The 18,014-nt window shown below is 39.1% G+C and overlaps 1 protein-coding gene across 1 annotated transcript in view; it reads right to left on the bottom strand.

Annotated features, from left to right (window-relative positions):
* NSUN3 (NOP2/Sun RNA methyltransferase 3) overlaps nt 1-17,551 on the bottom strand; it is a 57,878-nt gene extending 40,327 nt beyond the window's left edge. The window contains exons 1-3 of the mRNA XM_029215258.1: nt 17,423-17,551; nt 16,496-16,605; nt 6,197-6,540 (exon numbers count right to left, since the gene is read on the bottom strand). Of these exons, the coding sequence (XP_029071091.1) occupies nt 6,197-6,540; nt 16,496-16,605; nt 17,423-17,437 (469 nt within the window). The 5' untranslated portion in view covers nt 17,438-17,551. The remainder of the gene's footprint in view (nt 1-6,196; nt 6,541-16,495; nt 16,606-17,422) is intronic.
* Nucleotides 17,552-18,014: the final 463 nt, after the last annotated feature.

Below are 18,014 nucleotides of genomic sequence, written 5' to 3'. Positions count from 1 at the left end.
CAGGCACAGCTTCCAGGGTCCCCACAAGGGACATGCCCATTTACAAGAGTCACTGCACTCAGGCCCAAAGCATGGCATGCCCATCAGGTCTTTAGGGTTTGTTTACTCTTTCTCGCAGTGCACATTCATTTTATCAGTCAGGGTCATTTTTATCAAAAGCCTAGAAACAAAGTGACAATTTCTGTCACGTTACCAGGGAAACAAATCAAGAGAACTGAAGGTGAAATTCTAATGCAGAGTAGGAAAACTTTCTGTAAACTCTTTGCTCAAAAGTATCTGTGTATACGTGTGTGTGTGTATACACACCCACACACATATTGTTGTTTTTCTGGTTGTCACTCCACTGTTAAAAACTTGTAATGGCTTCCCATCATCCATTAAATAAAGTTCAAACACCTAGCTTTAATTAAATGTCTGTAATAGTGAGACCTCAAGAGAATTGTTCAATTTTAACCACTAACTCAATTATTTCACCAAAATATTCTGTGCTCCACCAAACTTGACTGACATGTCTATTTGTCAAACATACTATGTACCTCTCCTATAGTACTTAACATATTTTATGTCATAGCAGAGTCCATGTGCATTGCTTACCTTTGCCACTACCAGGGCTCCAAATTTCTATGTAGAAGGAGCTCAAGAGATGGCATCAATTTTGTTAGTGGGGAAAGGAGTAGAAAATCACCTTAAAGCTGCATTTGTACAGGTAGTACATTCTTTTTTATTTAGTTTACACTGTTTTTTTGGGTGGTTTTTTGGAGGATTCACTAATGCAGCTTATGGATAGGTGTCTGAAAGCTCTGTCTTAGCCTGAAATCGCTAGAAAACAGTCTAAGACAAAAGTTTACATTATAGAAGGGGTACAGTCCCAGGGACACAAGAGTGAGAGAAAAAAAGGAAGTAAATCATGCAAGGAGGGAGCGCAAATATAAGAGGGTTTGTAATAAAGCTAGCTACAGCTTCGCTCAGTCTCTCAGGATATGTCCATAGTCTGAAATTACAGACCCTTGTCAGAAACTGGCGTTTAGTGAAGTAGAGACGAAGAACAAATAATCTACTGGCTTCTTCCTGTATCCAGCCTCTCATTGGTTAAAGTCCATTCCAAGAGTTGATAACTCCCACACACTTCAGGTTTGTGTTATCTGGCCCCTCCCAGCAAGTACTAAGGAAGCCAGAGTCCCCAGCCCAGGTGCAGCAAGCACTCAGGTGTGGCGACCTCTACTTGTTAGTTGGCACCCATCCAAAGGCATCCCCAATCTGTGGCAGTAGTAGCAATAGCAGCAGAAAACTGCAGGATGGCCTGAGCCTTTGCTAGGGTTTCTCCAGTGTGGAAACAATTCAAGTGGCTCAAGCCTTAAGGTGAAGGGTAGCAGGAAACGTGAAGCCAAACATATCTGTGATGGTGTGTAAACAAGGGCCATGACAACCCCCAAAGTCATACCCTGTCTCCACCCTGTCTGACAATACTAAGGAGCCTCAAAGGAAAGAATCACATCTTAATTTCATTCCATTTCTCTCTTTTTCTGATTTAGATATTTTACATTCTACTTCTATTCTTTTAGTGGTAACCCTAAAGATTTTAACATGCATATGTAGAAGAAAAATCTAAATTAAGGCAATCGCCACCATTTTTCCTAAAAGATATAAGAATCTTATAACACTTCCTCCTAAATAAGATGCTACTGACATTGTGTATTTGGGATTTATTAGGGCCTACTTTTTTTTTTTTTTTTTTCGGTACGTGGGCCTCTCACTGTTGTGGCCTCTCCTGTTGCGGAGCACAGGCTCCGGACGCGCAGGCTCAGCGGCCATGGCTCACAGGGCCCAGCTGCTCCGCGGCATGTAGGATCCTCCCGGACCGGGGCACGAACCCGTGTCCCCTGCATCGGCAGGCAGACTCTCAACCACTGTGCCACCAGGGAAGTCCTGGGCTTACATTTTTTAAGTGCATAAAATGTTATTATCATTGTCTTCCATAGTCAACGACTGTTAGATTTTCCCCATATATTTCCCATCTTCTTTGTTCTCCATATCTTTTTGTATCTTCTATCTTCCATCTAGTATGGCTTTCCCTCTTCCTCTAGAATTGTTGGTGACAACCTTATACTCTTGCTCTCTCTTGGTCTAACAAAATGTCCATTTCACTTTTGCTCTTCAAGGATATTTTGGTGAACATATTTCTGAACTGACAGTCATCTTTTCTTAGCACATTGAAAACATCATTCCTCCGAAAGCTGGCTTCCATTATTACATTCAGAGGTCAATCCTCAGTCTAACTGTTGTCCTTTGAAGGTAAATAGTTTGTCCTCTCTGGCTGCTATTAAGATGGTTTTTTATTTCCAACGTTCTGCAACTTCACCGTAATGGTCTATACTGGCTTAGCTGTGGTTACAAAATTTCAGAGGGTATGTCCATTCCTCTCCCACCACCAAAGTTGAAGACAGGCTTTCCTTTCAGTCCCTTGGAAAGGACAATTTCTTCCTAGTTTACCTTATTGGAAGGAATAGCATTTTGGAGTCTCAGCTTTACGTAAGTTAGTCTCCTAATAGATGCTCTATTTGAGCAGGCTCTGGCTTCTTTTTTATTCCCACATGTTCATGAAGCACTAGAAATCAACGTGCAAGTTTTTGGGGGAAGCAAATGCTCTCAAGTGAAAAGCCAGCTTCAATGCTCGATTTACCTCCTAGGTTCCCAATATTTTTATTTTTGGCCACTGAGTATTTGCAGATCATTGACACATTTAAAAAGATTTTGTTTTTCTTTAATATTATATCCCATATTTTTAAGTTATTTTCAGCAGGAGAGTTGGCTAAAATACATAGTTTGTCATACCACAGGAAACAGAAGTCTTAGGTATCTCTATATCCTTCAGAGCTCTACACCTACCATCCAATGCCTCGCACATTGTATGTGCTCACTAAATGTGGCTGACTTGATGTGAAACATGACATTATAATAAAGAATATTCAAATTGCTAAACATGAAAATCAGGGAAGCTTTTCATTAAATTGTAGCTTTAGTCAAGATTCTCAATTCAGCATTTAAAAATAACTCTCAGATGAAATATAACTTTATACTATATTATTGTTTGGTCTAGACATAGATTTTATTTGAAATAGGCTTAGATTGGTTAAACTTTTTAAAGTATATAATGTAAGGCATCACAATCCAAGATTCATATATATACTAAGACTCACTACATGGAGACAGAATTTCATGCTTAAATTGTCAAAAATAAACCAAATCTTTTTTTTTTCAGCTAAGTAGAAAAGAGGGTGAATTTTAAAAATTCTTGAAGAAGTCATTGTGGTTTTTCAGGAATAGCATTTTGGAGTCTTGGCTTTATGTTTTATTTTTTTACTACATGTTCCAAAATGGTCATTGTTAGTATGATTTCCAAAAAGAAGGTGCACCTAATGCAGGGAGTTCTAGGAGATGAGGGATCAGGAAGGAGGGCAAAAGCAATTTCGGTAAAGAAAGAAGTCTTTCTAATCTTCTCAACCACCAAGGGCTAACTTAATGTAAAAAGAGTATTACTGACAGAAAAGAGAATTTCATGCCAGCCCTCAGCAAGAAAGTTGATGAAGCCACTCCATCAAGCTGGGTCATTCTTAATATGTTAATGCTTTCCTACTTAGAATTGTTTTCTCTTTTTCTATCAACACCAGGACATTATGAAGGCTATGCTGACAAAAGCAGAACAAAAAACAGTGGACAATCCCTCACTGTGCTAACAGGTGGGAGCAGCTGGACCAGAAGAGAAGTAGACTAATTTTTTTAATCATCCTAAAATACGAGCTTTTTAATCATTCAAAGCTGTGAGCCTCCTGGCCCAGAATAAAGGCCAGTACTGATCTAAAGAAATTCAGTGGATAAATGCACACTTAGTGCAGCCATCATTTTAAGCTTTGCTTATAAAAGCTTTATTTAGATGGCTTCTGCATTCCAAATTCAAGCACTGTAGCTAACCTAATTTGGGCTTTGAGCATCAGCATGAAGACATCTGTACTTCTTAGTAAACCATTATCATTAGCCCTTCATAGATGAAAAGCTACTTTACTTGGAACACTGCCTGTAATTCATTGCCCCTGATGTAAGAACAGGACGATTCTTCTGCACTTCAAATTCCTAGAATATATCTGTTTGCCTTTGGATTCCTAATCTGGAATTTCCTTACCATAAACATGTAAAACATTTATAGCCTACTAATGAGGATAATCTAGGATTAAAATGTCTTCTTTTCAAAATGGTACCCAAATTTGGCATTTCTCTTCCATCTTTCACAATACTAAAAATTCTATATTCAAAATTGATGCAACAAACAAAATAAGAGTACTGTCAAAGAACACACAGTGAAAGTAATAATACTCCTTATAACATGATTCCATAAAATTTCACTTTCAGCTCAAATTGTAAAATAAAATAACCTTACAAAATAAATAATCTCTTTCGTTGTGATTTCTCACAAAACAATACAGCAAGCTTCAATAATAGAGTTTTAACCACAATTTGAAAACACACAGTATGGTTTCACCTAAATATACAGTTAACTGATAAATTTGTACCAATGCCTGGTACAACTGGATTCACAGTTCTCATAAAAATGTTTGTAATCTATTTCAATAGGAATGCTATCAAAGGAAGATATAAAGTGGCAGTCCTCAAACTAGCATATGCATGCCCTGGGGATACATAACAACTTTTTAAGGGATAAGCAGGCTTAGATAGTTTCAAAAGAATTAATTTTCAGATCATCAACTTCTTAAAAAAGGAGAACACCTCTGGTCAGGGCTTCTCCTAGGATAACGGCCCTTCACCAACTTTACAAATGAGGAGCAAGCTTCCCACCCATCCAGTATCTTATTACAAGTTGTTCCAGGGCATAGAAATCTCCATAGCCCTCCAAACAAAGGCAGTTCAACACACTGGTGCTTTGGCTGAGAAAGTGAGTGCGTCTCCTAATTAGGCAACACAGCCTTTTTAAATTGAGATGGTTTCTAATCCTTTGCCTTCTTCAAAATCAAAAACAGACCTAAAGAGCGTTCACATAGTAAATGATTAAAATAATGCTTGGTGAAAGATATCTATGTGATTTAGGGTTATAATTCAGGAGTTTAAAGAACTAGTGAGATTACTATAACACAATTCCCACCATCTTTTTATCTATGTGAACAGCATTTGCACTTATAAAAACAAAACCATCAAACAAACAAAAACCAGACAGAATTGATGCTGAGCCCTGTCTTATCTAATCATAAGTAATTTTCATTCAGGTAAACCTAAAGTAATAGTTTAAATGTCCCATCGTCTCATTAAGAAACTATAATGAATGCATTACTTTTAACAAATATATATAAAAATGCATATTACATACAGTTCATCATTTTTGTACTACTAATAATAGTAATGATAAGTCATTTCAGAAGAACTTTTAAAATCTTTAGAATTGCACTGTCCAATACTACATCCACTTGCCACATGAGGCTAGGAGCACTTGAAACGTGGCTAGTCCAAACTGAAATGTGCTGTAAGTGTAAAATGCACACCAATTTCGAAAACTTTGTAAGAAAATGAGAATACAAAATATCTCATTAATAATTTTTATTTTGATTACATGTTCAAATAATATTGTGGACTTATTGGGTTACAATGTATTATTAAAATTAATTTCACTTGTTTCTATTTTTAATGAGATTGCTCAAAAATGTTCAATTATATATGTACTTCATGTTATATTTCTATTGGACAGAACTCTCTTAGAACCTTATGGTCCAATGATACAAAAATTGATTTTAAATGTATATGTTTTTAAATGTATACTGTTTTAAATGTATATGTTTTTATTGCACAGAAGTATGACAAGGATATCAATACAAGACTCTCAAATGTAAAAGTAACAATAAAATTTTTAAAATCTTTGTCATTAGCTTATCAGCTAATGACATTATCTGATAGATTTGTGTTCACAAAATGTTGTAGTTTTGTTCCCAATTACCTGCCAATTAAGTAGCTGGAAAAAAAATGTTATTTACACTATTTCCTCAGGTAATATTTCCATTCTTTTCCACACTATCCTGGATTTTAGGCTTTCAAAGTCTGCAAACTCAGTCTTACATTTCTCCCCACATACTTTAAAAGTATTTTGTAACATGTGGATATTTAAAAGTTGTCAGTTATGAAAAGAAAAGTACATTACCTGGATAAGCACACTGTAGCAGAGCTATCGATTTGCCTCCAGGGCCAGCACACAGATCCAGAACCTTTTCCCCATCCCTCAATTCCAGAGCCAGTACTGGGAGAAGAGAGGCAGCATTCAGGAGATAGTATTTTTTTAGGTTTCCAATTTGGTGTCTTTCTGAAGGCATTCTGTGTGGAGTTCTGCTAAGGTAACATTTCATTGATTTAGGATAGTAGGGTAAAGATCCTTGAAAGAGTGAGTGATAGCCCTTCAAATGTAAATCCTTTTCCAGTTCAAAAGGATAATTGAATCGGTTAAGAAGCACAGCATATTGCCAACATGATGGAGATGTTAGTATATCCCTAGAGAGAAAAAGAAAAACAGAGGGATATTAATATTATACACAGCAATACAATCTTATATTACTAAGTGAGGGAATGTGGTCCTAGTTTTACACTTTACTTACCTGTGATTTTCAGAGCCAGGAGTAGTATTACAGACTTTTTCTTTTGCCTCAGGCTCCCATATTGCTCAACCCAGTACTGTTATGTTCCTGTCTATATTTAAAACTTTGATATTTTGTTCATCGTGGGTTTTTTTCTTCTGTATCAGTTTTGGTCATTAAAACAGTATTTACCTTGGTTACAAAGTTTTAGGGGCTCTGCACCAAAGAGTAATGCCTCACTTGCCTCAGTCTAGTCCCTCCCTGCAGATTATCTTGCCAAAAAAACATGGCCTGTCTTTAACATACCTCGAAATCCATCAAAATAGATTTTAGTCTATCACTCTTTGTGCAAGGAAGAGTTTTTCTTGGAGACAAATTTTAAAACCTGAGTCTATTAATATTAAATGGAAAAGAACTATCATTAAAGGGTGCTTAAAGGAATGAGTGTTCAAGTTTTCCTCTGATGAAGAGAAAAGTATGGAAAGCTAACTACAGTGAACACTACAGTAACAGAGTTAATGAGGCAATCAGTGAATCAGATGATACAAAACCAAGGATGGTTTAAAAATCACTCATGGATTGATGGTGCAGGCTTTCCCTGCCCCCACCTCTCCAACAGACTTACCGTCCTCATTTTTTACTTGGTCCAACAGTTAGATCTGTTGACAATCACAAGCTCACATCAACTGACAAATGATACAGCAGGAAATATTTATTTACAAGCTGACCTTTCTAGCTATTTGGGAGCCTCATTAACCACAGTCAATTAAGTAAATTCCAGCTGCTACTCACCCTGGTGTGGCCTATGTGAAGAATGGCTGAATTGAAATGTAACACCTGCAACGCTGGATGTGTGCCATGCGAATTTCAGATGAGGCTAACATGTGAAATTGTTCTTTTCACTGCCTCTTACTATGATGGTGCATCACAGAAGCCCAGTGTTTCAGCTGTACCGGAGGATGACAATCTCTTTAAAAACATGCTTCACAAACTTTAGCGTGCATCAAGTGCCTGTAAGAGACTGCTGGGCCCCACCCAGGGCTTTCTGTAGGTCTGAGGTAGAGCCTAAGAATTTGCATTTCTAGCAAGTTCTCGGGTGATATTGATGCGCTGATCCCCAGGACCACACTTTGGGAACCAATGCATTACACTGGACCCTAAAAGGAAATCTATGAACGCCACGGTTGTAAACCTTATGTCAGTCCATCCTAATCTTCCTCTCCAAACTGGATGAATATCTATCCAGAGTTTTGAGTCATGTAGTAACAGGGAAATAATGCTCAGAAACATAATTTTATTAATACAGACTAAAGTGGCTTGGTTTTAAATCATGTGTCCATCCCTTAGCTAACAAGGGCTAGACACTTTCAATTGGCTTTATATACTTTCAATTGGTTAATATCTGGCAGGGCAAATCTCCATCCTTTTTTCTTTTTTTCTTCACAACTTCCAAAGCTATCTTAGAATGTTTATTGTTTCAGATGAACATGAGAATCAATTGGTCAATTAAAAATATTTTATAAAATATTTGTATAGATAAATAGATAACTTTGACTAGGATTATATTAAATGCACTAAATTTGGGGAGAATTAACATTTTATTGTAGTCACTCTTTCCAACTTTCACCACAATATGTTTCTCCATTTATTCACATTTCCTTTCAGACCCCTTAGTAAAGATTATTAATCTTGCATATTTCACTTAACCTTACTGTATAAAAGGATTGTTAGTTTAGGAATACTACTGATTCTTGTACATTATCCAATATGTTAAATCTTGAAGGATGAGGAGGAATTAGCCACAGGATGAAATGAAAATACAAATTCCAGGGCAAAGGCCATAGCGGCCATAGCACGTGTACAGGCACAAAGGTATGACAGACAGTGCACTTGGGGAATTAAAAGTAGTCTAATGTGGCAGAAGGTTATGTGGGTCAAGTATAAGATGATAAAGTTTTAAAATATTACCTTATAAATTTAAAATTCTTATAAATGAGAAGTCATTGAAAGACTCTGGAGGGGGGAGCCTTGTTAGATTTAAAAACATGTACTTATGGCAGAGTGAGGCAGGAATCTTCAGAAATTATTCTATCTCATTCTTCAACAACTAGATAAAATAAGCCCTTGCTCAGAACAAATAAATTTTCTGATCCCTCTTCACCTACACCCAGCCTACTGAACTACCTGAATTTCCTGGAGCAAGTTTTCTTTAGCCTTTAACAGTCTCAGCATAGACTGTTCCCTCTGCCTAGAATGACCTTTCCACTCTCACCCCCTTCAGCCAGACTTAACTCTCCTACTTGCTATTCATGGGGCAGTTTAGGCTTTATCTCCCCAGGGAAGCCTCTCTATCTACCACCCAATCCACCCACTCCATCTCACCCTGATAATATTAATAATAATAAAAATTACTGATCAGATGCTTACTATGTGCTTTTTGCATGCTTACCTCATTTCACCATCACAACAACCGTGAGGGGCAGCTATTATGCTCATTTTAGAGGTCAAGCTAACTGAGGCTTTCAGAGATTTGGCAACTTACCCAAGGTCACATCACTGTTTAAAGAGAAGTCCCTGATTCAAAATCCGCTGGCTTTAAAGCCTAATAGGAGTGTGAGGCCCTGGTACTGTAGCACAAGTGGTATATGACACGAAGGAGAAGAGAATTTCTACTCCAACCCTCACCTAGTGCCAGTGGCCCCATTCTTCCTGAAGCTTGACATACGCAGCCCTTGGGAACCAGCTGCAACAGGATCAATTCAATGAAGTGACTGCTAAGGCTGCTCGGGCTGGTACTTCCCGGCCCGGCGAAAGCAAAGCTGTGTATTAACGTGGGTCTCAGCACCCACCTGCCAGTAACCACGTCTTCCCCCAACACACACACACACACCCTCCAGCGCTTGCATTCGTGGGATGCCCTGATGCTGGTGGCTACTCACTTCAAAAGCTCTGATGGATGGGCAAGTAGCCCAGCAGACAGTGGAGGGAGCACATATTAGAAGACTCAAGAAGACACTGGCCAGGCGCCACACTCCAGGTCTCCTCTCAAGATTCATGAGGAGGAGTCTGAAGCTGCGTCACTTAATAAACTTCAAGGCCAGAAGTGCAAGCACACCATCAGTCAGCAGAACGGGGACCTAGAAGATCAGTGACCTGCAAATATTTTGCTAGTACTTCCACTGATACCATTTTGAAAAAAACTATGTACCCTCTGGAACATTTTAAGTTGACATCAAAATCTTCACCATATGTTTAAGGATGTAATTTCCAGCATACTGTAAAAATTGACATTTTAAAAGACAAATTATACTACTTTTTAAAATCTATCCAGTGGAACCTAAATATCAGAGTGATTTTGAAACCCAGCACTGTCCATTTAAAAATTCATGGACTGACTCTTCTTGAACAGGTGGAAATTTTACACTGTTCCTTTCCCTTTTATTTACATTTTATTTCCCCATATAACTTTATCCGAATACATTTTTGTGCTTTTAATCTTTATTACCCTATCATATTTCTCTCTCTCTCTCTCTCTCTCTCTCTCTCTCTCACACACAAACACACACACACACACACACGTGTATATACTAAATTTATTTTCACTGTAGCCTTAAAGCTCTGTGTTTTATGGTAACTTCTGCATTAGTCACCAATAAAATTACTAGTACAAAATTGATCAAAATAACTTATAGATTTGATAATCTATAAATAATTTGATAATTAAACATAAAAATTCATAGGAAATTTCTTTTTCTTTTCTTTTTTTTTTTTTTGCGGTACGCGGGCCTCTCACTGTTGTGGCCTCTCCCGTTGCGGAGCAACAGGCTCCAGATGCGCAGGCTCAGCGGCCATGGCTCACGGGCGCAGCCGCTCCACGGCATGTGGGATCTTCCCGGACCGGGGCACGAACCCGTGTCCCCTGCATCAGCAGGTGGACTCTCAACCAATGCACCACCAGGGAAACCCCATAGGAAATGAATCTCTTAATGAAATGGGCTTTTTCTCCCTCATACATCCAGCAATGAATATTACCTAGTGCTATAATGATCAGGGTTCAACATCAATTCCTATTTTGAGTTTTTAGAAGGGGTGAGAAAAGCCTTCACTTAAATAAATAGGTGAGAATTAAATATATTTTGTTAAAACAATGTCTCCGTTTTGTTATAATTCTTTCTGAGTTATGATCTCAAATCACTAAATGACATATCTTCAAAAATATTTTAAATAATCTGTTGGCTGACAACTCAATTGGAGGTCCTTTACTTATGCTGAAAGCAAAACTTGGAGACCATCTGACCTGTCAAAGAATTTGGTAGTCCTTAGTCATTTACAATTATAGTCCAATAGTCTCTGGCAGGGGGAGTTCTGACACCCTGGAGGAATGCAGTGTGGAAGAGTCAGGATGGTGAAAGTGTGACCCTTCTTGTAAAGTGGGACAAAGACAATGTAGAAGGGCAGGTTAGTAAAGGCGAATAAGTACCCCCTCAAGCAACAGAGGAGCGGAGTAATCTCCTGAAAAAGCATACATGAAAGCCGAGGATCTGGAAGTTGATTGCTATAACATGCCTGTGCTCACATATCCCTTGAAAATTGCACAATATATTATTTGGACAATGTTTGTTATATGATAACATGATTTTCAACTTTGCTGTGATTTTCTTTTCTCTTACTATTCTATACTCCATTCTACCTTCCTAACTAATGATGAGGATAAAATATTATCTTATCTACACATCACTAAACACAACTGCTTAGTTCTGTATAAATGCACAGATTACAGAACCCACTAAACATTCATGGTTAAAATACAGAAATCCCTCTTGTGTTATTGCTATCACTACCCACTAGAGGGCGCTCATTCAATCATTTTAAAAGCCTGGTTTAGAAATCAAGAATAAATCAACTCATGGAAGTGCATCAAGGTATGTTTTCATGCCATTTTATTTCTATTCTTCAGAGTGTCTAATAATGAGCTGATTGCCTCCTACTCTTTCTTGACATTGTTTCCTCCTTGTTTCTCATGGAAGGGCAATCTATGTCCGTATTTGTTAGCCACAGTACCTCAGATTGGAAGTCCTGAGTGGAGGTTTGTGTTTGGTGGAGACAACAAAAGCCTGAAAAGACTGCACACAAGAAGTCCCTTATGTCCCTATATCAGGAGACATGTGCATACACTCCCAAGACTGGGACTCCAGACCCTTCACAGCAGCACACTTGGTAGAGGAAAAGGCACAGACTTTCAAGGCACAGGCTTGGACTGGCCATAAACCGAGACACCCGGAAATTTTTCTAATCTCTGACTCTAAAAGGGGCTAAAAGTTACTACTACACAGGGTGTGCACAGATTAAGGTTGAAAATGTGTGTAAAGCCAAATAAGGGTCAAAATAGAAATCTAGATACTAGTTCATTTCTGTTTTCCTCAACCAGCCCACTCCACCCCCACCCCACCCTTCATTCTGGTAATGCAATCTGGTTATATAATATTTTTTACTGCTATATGTGAACTATGTGACCTCTGGGTTAATGAGGAGAATGTTAAAAAATCTATATATATATATATTTACAGACAGGTCAGACTTAACTATGGCTTTTTTTTTTTGCCTTCCACAAAGTACACACAAAATTTCCAAAGTTCATAAAGATTTACAATTAATCCTCCCCTCATATATATTTGAGGAAAGACTATATATAATCCATCTTTGTATTCCCAATGCTTAGCACAATGCCTGGTATATAAACACTGCCTAAGTTGTGAATACATACGTAGACCACTTGCACAAGCCTTAAGATAACTGGTTCTTTAAGACCCTCCCTTGTCAGGGAAGAGACAAGTCAGTAAGTTATGACAATACAACCTTGAACAAATTACAACAGCTGTATCATCAAAATGCAATGGAAACACAAAGGGCAGAACTAATTTTGCCAAGCGCATATGGGACAGCTTAATGAAGAATAACAGCAATAGTAATAAAAATAATTCTCACATGTACTGAGGGCTTACTATACGTCAAACAATGTTCTAAACACTTCATTTTTATATGTAAATTCACTTTCTCTTCCCAAATAATTATATGAAACAGATACTATTTTTCCCACTTTACAGACAAGGGTAGTGAGGCACAGACATGTTAAAGAATTCTCCTAGGTCACAAGCTACAAGACGCACAGGTGGGATCTGAACCCCCACTTTAACCACTGTACAGAGGGAAAAAGGAGAGCGTCATTCCTGGCCTGAAAAGATGGCGGAGCCCGTCTAGTCATGATAAGACATTTAGTCCAAATGTAATACTGCAGACAGTGGGGGAGCAGAGGAGGTGAGTATCCCAGGAGTGACACATTGCAATACAGCAGCATTGAGAAGCAGCATGACAGAGTGGGTAAGAGAAACTACCAGGGCTTTTCCAAATGTGAGCTGCGTGTCACTGGGCAAGTTACTTAACCTCTGCATGCCTCAGCTTTCCTATCTATAAAATGGAAACAATAATAACTACCTCGAAGCGTTGTACAGGATTATGTTATCATCTGTAAAGTGATTAGAACACTGTCTGGCATATAGTGTCATAAAAGTGGATGCTAAACTAAGCAAACAAACAAATACTAAAGGGGAGAGACTATGGAAAAGGGCTGTTGCAATGTCAGGTAAGAAACAATGAAGGCCTAACTAAATAGTAACAGTGATGATAAAAAGGAGATCCAAATTAAGAAACTTCTCAGGTAAAAGCAAAAGCACTTGGTGGGCATTTAGATTTTGACGGGGGCAGGGTAGTGGTGTGTGGTGGTAGTACAGAGTTAGGGAGACCCCAAGACCACCCTTACTTCTGACACCAACTATTAAGTTCGGGTTCCCCAAGACCACTCTCAGGTTGATTATTAGCGAAAAGCAATTTTATTAGCTATATTATAAGCTATAACTCACTGTTACACTCATGGTTATGGTTACAGCTTATTACAGTTAAAATCACGCTAGGTAAGAGATGCAGGATGCAGAGTGTAGGACAGTTCAAAGCATGAAGCTTCCAGTTGTCCTCTTCAGTGGAATCATGGACAAGGATAACCTTTCCCCGTAACGATGTGTGACAATATGCACAGGAGTACTGCCAACCAGGGAGTCCTGGTGTCTAGATTTTACTGGGGCTCAGTCACACAAACATGACTGACTACCCACTCAGCTGACCTTCAGTCTCCAGCCCCTCTGGAGGTTGGAGGCAGGAGCCCTAGCTGATACGGTGGCCCAGAGCCCCCACCTCACATCACGTTGTTACACTCCCCCATGTTGCCCAAGCCCCCAGACTTTTAGGCAGAGCATTCCAAGGGCTTAGAGATCACCTCCAAGGAGCTGAGGGCAAATGTCAGACCTATCTCTGAATAAGGTTCATTCTTCACTAAAAGGTAGTAAAAGTGTGGAGGAGGAAAAAGGAAACTGAATTGATAGTGATGCCTTCAACTGAGATAGAATATGCAAGCAGCAAATGGCAACATAGGTTTGGTAAGGGAAAATAATAATCTGCTTTTGAGTTTGCCTGGTACGAAACTAAGTAAAGTTATCAGAAAACACTGAAGCTTGGCAAGGGCTGCATCACTTGAGATGACAGCACATGAGGGAAGTTTAGAGTCATGCCACGAATGGGCTCACCTTAAGGAGAACATGTAGGTAACAAGTAGGGCAAAAATTGAATCCGGGTAAACTCCCAACTTCAAAGGGCTGCTAAGAGTGTGATGGCAAGAAGTTTTTACAAAACGATAAAATTAAAATAAACACTAAACCTACCCCACTGCTACAGAAAACTAAAACTACTGAGTAAATTATTAGCTTTCTAAATAGCACAAAAACGCACTCACCTTTCCCTGGAAGTACATAGACTCTGCAAGCACAAGACTACGTCTTGCAAATAAATAGTTAAAAAACAAAAGTATTTCTGTTCTTATTTCTCCATGCCATCCTCCATGCTCAGACTACTTTCTAAGCTGAGAAAGCCTTTATTCTGCCTATGGCAAATTTAGCACATGTTTATGCAAAACTTAAATTATCATGAAAACCCAACAAAAAGGTAGATGAAGCAGAAGGCATGGCTAATTAAATGGACTGCTCATTTTGGTTAGGGTCAAATAATAATTTATAAATCTGTCTGAGCACAGTAAATAGAAAAATAACTCATTACAGGGTCTGAGCAGCCAGATAAAGTCTGAAGACAATAGACCTCTTTAAGTTTTTTTTTTTAAATCATCCATTTATGCCTAATTACATCCCAGGTATGAGAGGCATATAGAATAGGGGTTAGCCATGGGAGTTCATGAACGAGAGAGCCTGGGCACAAATCCCAGTTTTGCCACTTACTAGCTGAGTGAACGTCGGCAAATTACTTAAAGTCTGTGCAGTTCCCTCAGGTGAAAAGTGGGAAACAAACTTCAGAGGTTTATTCTAAGGGTCAAAAAAAGTCAGTATTGCCTGGCACATAATAAGCATTCCATAGGTGTTTGGCTATTTGGCTATTCTATTTGAGTAACTCTGCATACTGAAAACCTCATGAATTAATTACACACTTCACTATTCATTCCTTTCTTCTCTGTGATAGAAGACACCCATTTAAAAATCTAGTTTTGAAATAAAACTACAACTATAAACTACATTTTCACATTACAGTATTTACAAGTTTCTAAAACAGTTTGTCTAAAATTATTTCAGAACCACTTCATACTTTATTAAATCACCAAGACCTGGCTTCTCCTCAGGTCTCTGCTGGCACCATCAGGCTTTGATAGATAAGACTAGGTACTCCCTGGGTTTCCCTGGTGGCACAGTGGTTGAGAATCTGCCTGCCAAGGCAGGGGACACGGGTTTGAGCCCTGGTCTGGGAAGGTCCCACATGCCGTGGAGCAACTAGGCCTGTGAGCCACACTACTGAGCCTGCGTGTCTGGAGCTTGTGCTCCGCAACAAGAGAGGCCACGACAGTGAGAGGCCCGCGCACCGCGATGAAGAGTGGCCCCCGCTCACCACAACTAGAGAAAGCCCTAGCACAGAAACGAAGACCCAACACAGCCAAAAATAAATAAATAAAATTAAAAAAAAAAAAAAAGACTAGGTACTCCTGCCTATTTCTATTGGGATATTTATGGAATTAGCAGTTTATATAGTTTTAATCATGCGCCTCCTCCTCCATGAACAGACTGTCTGAAAACTGGTCCTGGGGACTGTCTTGCTCTTTGTATTTCACAGTGTATGGTATACTGTATCAGGCACTCAGTGTAAAGAACCCATAGAGCAACATACTGACCAAACACAAAACTCACTAAACATACAAATCGAACTTCTCTCGCATATAGGCATTAAATATTTCTCATTTCTGTTTTCTATAATACATTTAAATCATTTGTGTGTGTGTGTGTGTGTGTGCACAGGCATGTGTGTTCAAAACACAGCCAGCTATAGATATGGGGAAGAAATGTGATTACCAACTAAAGTGACTTCAGCTGAGATAAAGCAGTGTTGGCTTTAAAGACTTGTTGCATTATCTCCTGAATTCCAGAAACTAGTTAAATATCCTCAAAATTTTTCTTTCAGATTTTTCTGTTACAGTATAATTAATTTTGTCAAACTGGTGGGCAGTCCTGTTTCAAAGATCAAAGCAATTTCTTAAGGCAAGGGCATACCAACTTTTGCTTATAACAAAATTATCACTACAAAGTTTTCTTTCTACCCTTTCCATTTTCCCATGAGCCAATCTATTTCTTCCTCCTTCTCCCTTCTGAAGCCTCAGCAGGAAATGGAAACCAGGTTTAGATTCCTTTATCTTTTATCTTCACAGCACCCCTCCCCCAGATGGGTTTATTTCTTGTTCTATCATAAAGCATCAAGAGATGAATTATACTAACCTTACTGTATGCCAGGCATCTCCAAGTTCTCTGGAATATTCCTTTTCAAAATGATCCAATACAACTTTGCAAATCTGTTTTGCAACCTTCCTCTCTGATTTTGCTTTCAGCTATGATGATAAGAAAAGGTTGCTGACACACTCTGATGTTACCAATTTACTGAACTTCAACATTATCAGTACAGTTTTTTTCTTAAGATAACACTTTTTTCCCCCTGATAATTACTAGTTCTTACAACAGGAGTTGTACCTCACACATAACAAAACTGTATTGATTATCTACTTATGAAAAAAAGGTTTCTCCAAATGATTATTGCTCAAATGTAAAGCAAAGGGTAAAGCAGAATTGCGGTGTTAACACAGGAATGTGTGTCAAAGGAACGAAATTAATTTAAATAAGCCACTCTATATGTTAACATTAGGAGAACTGGGTGAAATGGGCACAGGAAGTCTTTATTATCTTTGCAATTTTTTTGGAAATGTAAAATTATTCCAAAATAAAATGTATTTAGAAGAAAAGTCACTCTAGTTTCCTGTGGAAACGTCCTTGCAGTTCTATTTCATTTACTAATCCAAGAAAAGTTTACCTATGTAACAGATATCTATCCTGTAAGCTCCCAGGACAGTACAGAGTCTCAGCCCTCCAAGAGGTTGCATTGTGCTCAAAGCTGAAAGGAGTGGATATTAAAGTCTGCAGGCGGGACTGCAGACAGGTTATTTGAGGCGGATGTGAGTCTTGGGAGAAAACGACAGAGACCGCTCACGAACAAGCGTCAAAACACTCGGCATTATTCTAGAGCTTTGGAATGAAGCCAGAGAAACCCAGCGATCACCAAGTTCCCACATCCCAGCCCCCTCCCTCGCCACGCCGTCGGTCGATAAAGTTTCTGGTTCAGTCACAGGCACCCGGCTGGATCCCAGCCCTCACCCGGGTCAACATCATTCCGTCAGTAGAGGTCAAACAAGAAGTCAAGACCACCGGGCACCTTAACGTTGCAGGGAACCAAAACCTCTGCCTGTTTCCCGAGTTTCGCCGGAATTCTCTCCCGTCCCTTACTTTTCCGGTTCAGCTTCTCGCGAGATTCTGCTTTGCCTGAGTTATCGAAATTTCGCCAAAAACCCTAGGTCCCGCGAGAGGCAAGCGCAAAGCTACTTCTGCCGGTGGCTGAAGGAGGCGGTGCGTACCTGCTCCGAGGGCGTGGCTGGAGCCCGTGGGCGGAGCCTTGGGCAGTCTGTCTTCAGAAAGTCGCGCCTCACGCTGAACAGTCTCTCAGTGCTGTGTGCTTGAGGCTCAGTAAAAGGATGGAAGTGTTTGTCACTATTAGGTACGTTGTATGATCGTTGTTCTAAGATGTTCCCAGAGGCGAAGCTAGTTACTGTTAATCTACCAAATCCGAAGACCCCCGTTATCCCAGATATTCAGGACTCAAGATAAAAGAACGGATATGATGAAAAAGATATTGTCACGCATTTCCTAGAGATGGCCCATTGGGATAATATCTCTCTTTTAATGGGGAGGG

Source organism: Monodon monoceros, unplaced genomic scaffold (genome assembly GCF_005190385.1).
Source record: "Monodon monoceros isolate NGI ecotype Baffin Bay Population unplaced genomic scaffold, NGI_Narwhal_1 Super_Scaffold_11, whole genome shotgun sequence".
Classification (NCBI taxonomy): domain Eukaryota; kingdom Metazoa; phylum Chordata; class Mammalia; order Artiodactyla; family Monodontidae; genus Monodon; species Monodon monoceros.
Note: the sequence above shows the minus strand (reverse complement) of the source record. Positions and strands in the feature narration are given on the sequence as shown.